The following is a 6,724-nucleotide window of genomic DNA, read 5'->3' as shown; positions in this document are numbered from 1 at the left end:
GAATATGCCACATCCTCACACCTCCCCACATGTATGCACAAACACCCCCATGCTACAAACACATGTATACATACAAAATATACATGTACATATACAAACATACCACATGTATATACCACAACACACACATACCACACATACATGCATATACCACACACACATGTGCACAATCCACACTCTATAGAGATGATTTTGCATCAGTGTTGCCATCTGAGGATTTTTAATACAATCTAATTTGAGTGAATCCATCCATACCCATGCTTTCTGTCCAGAAAATCTGCGTATCTACGTGTAGACCTCAGAGAGAGCACAAAATAACCATACAATGAAACCCTGACCAGGAGACTGTTTTAATTGGATGGAGTTGCACACAGTGCTCTGACATTAATTACAGGGTTGTGCAACTCTGCATCTTTCAACCTTCCCTGGTATTTTTATAGGGCCATTAACAAAGACACCTGAGCATTTCCCCACCCTACCCTTAAGAGTGGCATCTCAGTAACTTTGCCAATCAGAGGATGAAGGTTGCTGTGGTATTGTTCGGCAGCGCAGTCCCCTGCAGCAGCTCCAGTGTGGTTCCCAGGCCAGCAGCCTGGGGTCTGAGTCAGCAGCAGGAACGAGGCTGGTGGGGGTGGGACCGCCCAAGAACTTAAAGAATCTTCAACAGTTCTGCCTAAAATGGGATTAAGTATTTCTTTAGGCAGTTCAGCGTTGATAGACAAGTCTTTTTGTCTCAGGCTCGCAAGGAAGTGTAAAAAGCAGTTTTAGAAGCTTTAACTGCGGCCTCCTCCGTGAGCCCTGAAGTCTTGCTTGGGCTTCCATGACTAACATCACAGGACTCACCAGGGACTCACGCCTTTGTATTCTGCCCCCTGCTGCCTGGCCGCAGCCAGGGGCCAGTGGAGACAGGCTGCAGTGTGACCTGCAAACCAGAAGTGGACCAGGAGACTATCCTGAAAGCTTTCGTCCACCTGCCTTGCTCTATGGAGACCCCCAAGGCAGAGATACCCTGGGCATCTAAACAATCCTTGTGGGCATGAGGACACCTAAGGCTAAAAGCAGCTGGGAGTTTCTGAAGTGAAGTGACTACAGGATTATTCTGTGTGGACACTTAAGTGTCTTGCTTTTGGGAAGTGAGTCACCTTCAAGTAGCCAGCTGCAGCTGCAGGCTTGGATCCTGGGAGCTTCCATGGCAGAGCAGGCACAGAAGATGACACAACCCGGCTGGAGACTCTACTGGGGGGGGGGGGGCAAGAGCGAAATTTGTTTAGACGCAACAACACAGAGACATAATGAGGATTATATTAACAAGGGATTTGAATAATGGGGATTATATTAACAAGGGATTTGAATTGAGAGGCAATGTGAAGCACACATTGTGTTTAGATATTAACAAGCTTCATAAAAGAGGGCAGCCACTGTTGTTCAAATGTGAGCCAAGTGTGGGTATTTGCTGCTAACTGCTCAGAGAGGCCGGGAGAAAGAAATCCCTGGGTTTCTAATTCCTGCCTGGGTTAAAACAGGATTAAGTAAAAATGGAGTCTGGTCCTTTAGAAAGACCTGTGTCATTAAAACCCTGGGTCTCTCTGTGTGTGCAAAATTAGCTCCATGAAAACCAAACGAGAGTTCCTCGGGAGCTCAGACTTAGAGAAGTACCTTGCATGCCTGGGGCTTGGGAGCCAGGGCTGGCACTTGGAGCTAGGTGGGTCATGGCCCAGCCTCTCATCAGGCTGCACCTGGAAATGGAGGGAAGCTGAACAGAGGAAAAGGAAAGGAAAGCCAGGCCGAGGCCTGGGGATTGCGGAGACACTGAGGCTTCACTTCTCAGCAGGTAGAACAGAGAGATAGGAAAGGTAAGTGGGTAGAGGTGAACAGAATAGCTCACTCCTGAATCATCTTGTCTTTATTGCCTGCTCCCTGACAAATGTGGCTATTCCCCTCCAGTGGCCGGGAGGAGGCAGGCTCTTGGGGAGTCACAAGTTACTGTTCATGGACTCAAAGAGTAATCTTCCCAAGAGGTGTGAGTTGGCCCATTTCTTTGAGTCGAGCAGAGAAGGGCTATCAGCAACCTTTATAGGTACAAGCAACAAACACAGCTGCCCACAGGCCACAGCTCTGCCCCGTGAGGAAATTCTCTGCCTTTGCTTTCCTCAAAACTTCCTAATACGAGCATGGGAGCTGGTGCCAGTGTGAAGAGAACGCTATGGTTTCCTCTGCTTACCGAGAGAGATCTGTGCTAGATCTGTCCATCAAAGGGAAAGAAAGCCACATGCGAGGTCATTTTGGTTTTGATTAAAATGGTCTTTCCATCCCACCATTAAAACGTTTCATATTTTCCCCAAGCTTTGAGATGTCAGTAAGTTGCTAGCCTCGCCTTCGCAGGGTCGGCCACTCAGGGAAACGGGCTCTTGGTCTACTTTCTCCTTTTCAGTCTTACTTTTTTACCAAGAAAGAACCCAGCTCTCCGGAGCTGGTGCCCAGCATTGAAGTGATGAGAGCCGCATCCGGGCCCAGCAGCAAGTTGGTGCCAACGCTGAATTGCTGTTGAGTAAACAGCACCGCAATCTTTATCTAAATAATCAGTCGTTCCTCAAACCACAAATAACAACAGGATCTGAGCGCCACTAAATCCGCAAAGAACTGAGACATCAAGAAAAGACTGAGAGGGATTTCTGTTTGTTTGTTTGTTGTGCTTTTTTTCTTTTACATCCTCTCTCTTCTAAACTCTGCTCAACTGCTTTCTTACACAGCCTGGGGGAGGGCAGGTGGAGGGCAGGAAGGGCATAGCTCAGAAAGTTTAAAAAAAAGAAATTGACATCACTGAAGTCACGTGATTGGCAGGAGCCAATGGTGGTGGGCTGTGGAAAGGGGAACAGTTAAATTTGTAATTTGGGTTGTGTGAAAACTTCTTTGGACCTCATAAACAACCACAGAACCACAAGTTGGGTAGCCTGGCAGTGTCAGAAGTGTAAGGCCAGCACAGTGGTCAGCAGGCAGGACGAATCACACTGAATGCAAACCACAGGCTTTGGCAGAGCGGTGAGCAGCTCAGCCCACAGCAGAGGCGGGGCTTGCTTTTCTTTCCTTTTTTTTCTTTTTTTAATCTTTAACAATTTGAATATTTGTTTCTGCAACAATACTTTCCCCCACCCCCACCCCATAGGGCCCATGGAGAAGCAGAGGCGTTAGGGTTGGGGGTAGGAAGAGACTTAGGGAGCCATGGTGGGAGGTGAGGTTAGAGTAAGTGACCTTTCTTGGTTTTTACTCTGAAGGTAAAAGAGATCATTGCATCCCCCGCCTTCAGGAGAGGAAACCATGGCTTCAGAGAGCATTTTTGAGTCATTTCCTTCATATCCACAGTGCTTTATGAGAGGTGAGTACGCTTGTCTTTTCATATCTGATTTTGCTCAGCTTTACACAGGCTAAGATGGCAGCCCGTGGACCCTTGGGTGCCTGCCTGGGGTCCCTGCCTGCTTGCGGGGGAGGAATTCAAACAGAGGCTCATGACTGTGAGACCACGAGATTATTATGTGTCGGTCGCGGTGCTGCAGGGATGGTTTAGTAAATGCTTAGGTTGTTGAAATACTTGGTCGCTGGGTGAAAGTTGTGTCAAGTGCTTTGGACTGCTCTCGGTTAAGTCCCAGAGATTAGAAGGCTGGCGCAAAGGACACTCTTGGGGTTTTATCTGGCTGCGCCTTTCCCTGAATGACTCTCTTGCACTTATTCTGAAGGCAGCAAGCTGTTTGGCCCTGGTGCTGAGTTCAGCTTGCCCGGGGGTTTAGCGGGCCCAGTACTTAGTTGACCGGAAGAGCTGGTGCCAGCAGAGCGGGCTCCAAAAGGCAGCTCACAGGTATACCTTGGATCAGCGTGGAGATTTCAGGGCCAAAGTGGCAGCTCCACAGAAGACAGGATCTGGGCAGACTCGTTCTGGGAAAAATCATCAAAAGAGGCTGTGTTGTGCTATGGTTTTTCTTTCAGCCTCAACTGAAAGAGGCAGCCGGCATCACTCAAGGCAGAAAGACAGCAAGTTGTGGTATACAGTCTCTCTCAGAAAGAACTGCGAAGGCTTTTCCTAAGTCCACACATCCTCACAGCAGAAATTACTAGATTACAGACCTATGGGTAGGCACCACGTAGGTCCCTAAACCTTCCTGACTGTTCCTCCGAGGTCTTACGAAATTTACAAAGCTGGAGTTCAGCCAAAGTGCCCACGTGTGCTTGGTGGTCTTTCACGATGAAAAGGGATTGAGCCTAAGTAAATAAAAACAGTGGCATAAAAGATCACTGAGGCACGGCCGTGTGTCAGGATGATGTGCTGGCAATGCTGAAGCAGAGTGGGATGGGATGGAGAAGGATCATTTGTTTTCTGGATACAAATTATTGTGCATACCCAACCAGTATCTGTGGATCATTATTTATTCAAACAGCCAAATGATCAGGGGAATGTGAGGGCTTGCTTGACCTCTGTCATAAATGATCAGGGAAATGTGAGGGCTTGCTGACCTTCTGTCACAACAAAGGCTGTTGAGGTTGTGATGGCTCTTCTATGCTGAAATGTGAAAACTGGAGGAAGGGGTGTGTGTGTGTGTGGTGTATGTGTGTGGTGTGTGTATGTATGTGTGCGGTGTGTGTGTGTGTGGTATGGTGTGTGTGAGCGTGGTGTGTGCTGTGTGTGTATGTGGTATATGTGTGTGTATGTGTGTGGTATGTGTGTATGTGTGTTTGTGGTGTGCTGTGTGTGTGTATGTGTGTGTGGTGTGTGTGTGCATGTTTGATATGGTATGCATCTATGTGTATGTGGTGTGTATGTGTGTGTGTCTGTGTGTGGTGTGGTATGAATCTATGTGTATGTGCTGTGTGTGTGTATGTGTGTGCGTGTGGCGGTGCTTGTGAGTTTTGAGGGGTGGCATCAGGATTTAAAGAGAAGGAGAACAAAGCAAGTCATTAACCAATTCCAAGCTTTAAATTAAAGGGCTTCCAAGTGCTCTCTTGCCGGCAGCAGAGAAAACTGAGTGAGGTTGAATCATGGGGACGGATCTGAGTCACATCATCCAGTGTCCTGCAGAGTTAGGCAGAGACAGCAGCCCTGGGGGCCCCTGGTGAGATGCCACCAACTGCTCACTGGCTGTGTTTCCTACAGGCAGCAGCCAAGCTAAGGAAGCCATCTTTGAAGAAACATTCCTGGCTTACTCTCCTCTCAGTGCATGCGCTGAATGGCTACTGTTTCCTATCAGATGAACTCAGGAAGATAGAGGCAGGGAACTCTGCACATTCCTCGGGGCAGCAGGTTGACTGAAGCCTGCAGTGTCACTGTCCTGGCAAGCACGTTATGAGTCCAGCAGAAAGGCAGTTAGGGATGTGCTAACCGCGAACTCAAGCAAGCCTGAGTTTGAGCCTGCACTGCTTTCACCAGCTAGGGAGTCTGTTTACATTCAGCAAGCTACCTGTTCTTATCAAAACCCAGGATGGGATGGGGACAAGTGGAAGCAAATGCCATGCAAGCATGAAGATCCAAGTTCGAATCCCTAGAACCTTCATAAAAGCCAGGTACAGTGACGCTCTCCCTCTGGAACTCTGGCATTCCTACAGGGAGACAGGAGTTAGAAACAGGAGCTGCCAGAGGCTCATAGTCTGGAGCACATAGGTAACATACAACAACAAAGAGACCCTACCTTAAACAAGATGGAAGGTGAGAGCAACTTGTAAGGCTACCCTCTCTCTGGCCTCCACACACACAGTGTGACAAGCATGAGTTCACACTCCCCCACATGAATATGCACACATGCACAGAGCATGCATATATCACATACATACACAAGGCTTGTTTTTTGTTGTTGTTGTTTTGTTTTGTTTTTAATTAGCATGGTTCATTTGAAAAAGCCTCACTTCTTCCTCTGAGCAATTGGAGTGGATAGAGGGGAAGGGGGTGGATGGAGGGAAGGGGCTGTCGGAATCCACAAGCTGATAGATAACTAGGAGCCTCAACTGTAGAACCAACCGAAGGGAGCTCTTGGCAGCTCCCTAGTTAATAGTATTCTGTCCTAAGACCTGTCAACACAAGGGTTTAAATGGCCCACACTGGCTACCCACGCCACTCACTCTCAGAACAGTGGCCAACCTTTGCTTCTTTTTCTTTCCCCTGGACCCAAGGCCAGACCCCGCCCCTTCGCCCTTTCTTCAGCCAGTCTCCTGGCCCCCACACCGCAGCCTGGCCACTCCTAGGGCTCCTCACTGGACTGCTTCTGCCTGTAAGCACAGGCAGCTCCTGTGCTCCCTCCATGCAGCCACTGAGAGCAGTTCGCAGGCTCACAGCATCTTGTTTTCCTCCTGGGATACTTTATCAGTCCCAGCAAGCCTCACAAGAGGAAACCTGTAACTCACTTTCAGCCTGATAGAACTGTGGAAATGGGGAGAAAACAGAGATGGAGAACCAAGCAAGCCATTGTTCCCTTTCTCGTGAGAGGCGGGCCAGCATCTGAGACACTGGCACGCAAAAAGAATGTGGCCTACCACAGAGAGCGCCTCTCCCCCTCTATCGCCCCACACCAGGTTCCCACTTAGTCTGCCTAAGCAAGAAGATAAGATTGAGACTCCCAGGAACTATCACACGTGGTTGGCGACATGAAACTCTTGCAGAACCCCAGCTTGGTCCCCTCAGAAGGTGCAATGAACTGCATAAAAGAGATGACTGTCAGGATGGGGAAGGGTTGCGGGGGGGGGGGGG

The 6,724-nt window shown here is 48.8% G+C and overlaps 1 protein-coding gene across 2 annotated transcripts in view; it reads left to right on the top strand.

Annotated features, from left to right (window-relative positions):
- The first annotated feature begins 2,899 nt into the window (after positions 1-2,899).
- Positions 2,900-6,724, top strand: part of Runx1 (RUNX family transcription factor 1) — a 240,061-nt gene continuing 236,236 nt past the window's right edge. For both annotated transcript variants that reach the window (XM_031364449.1, XM_031364448.1), the window contains exons 1-2: positions 2,900-3,039; positions 3,273-3,373. In XM_031364449.1, the coding sequence (XP_031220309.1) occupies positions 3,316-3,373 (58 nt within the window). In that variant the 5' untranslated portion in view covers positions 2,900-3,039; positions 3,273-3,315. The remainder of the gene's footprint in view (positions 3,040-3,272; positions 3,374-6,724) is intronic.

Source organism: Mastomys coucha, unplaced genomic scaffold, assembly GCF_008632895.1.
Source record: "Mastomys coucha isolate ucsf_1 unplaced genomic scaffold, UCSF_Mcou_1 pScaffold12, whole genome shotgun sequence".
NCBI classification, from domain to species: Eukaryota; Metazoa; Chordata; class Mammalia; order Rodentia; family Muridae; genus Mastomys; species Mastomys coucha.
The sequence above is the reverse complement of the archived record's forward strand: the minus strand, read 5'-3'. Positions and strand labels throughout refer to the sequence as shown.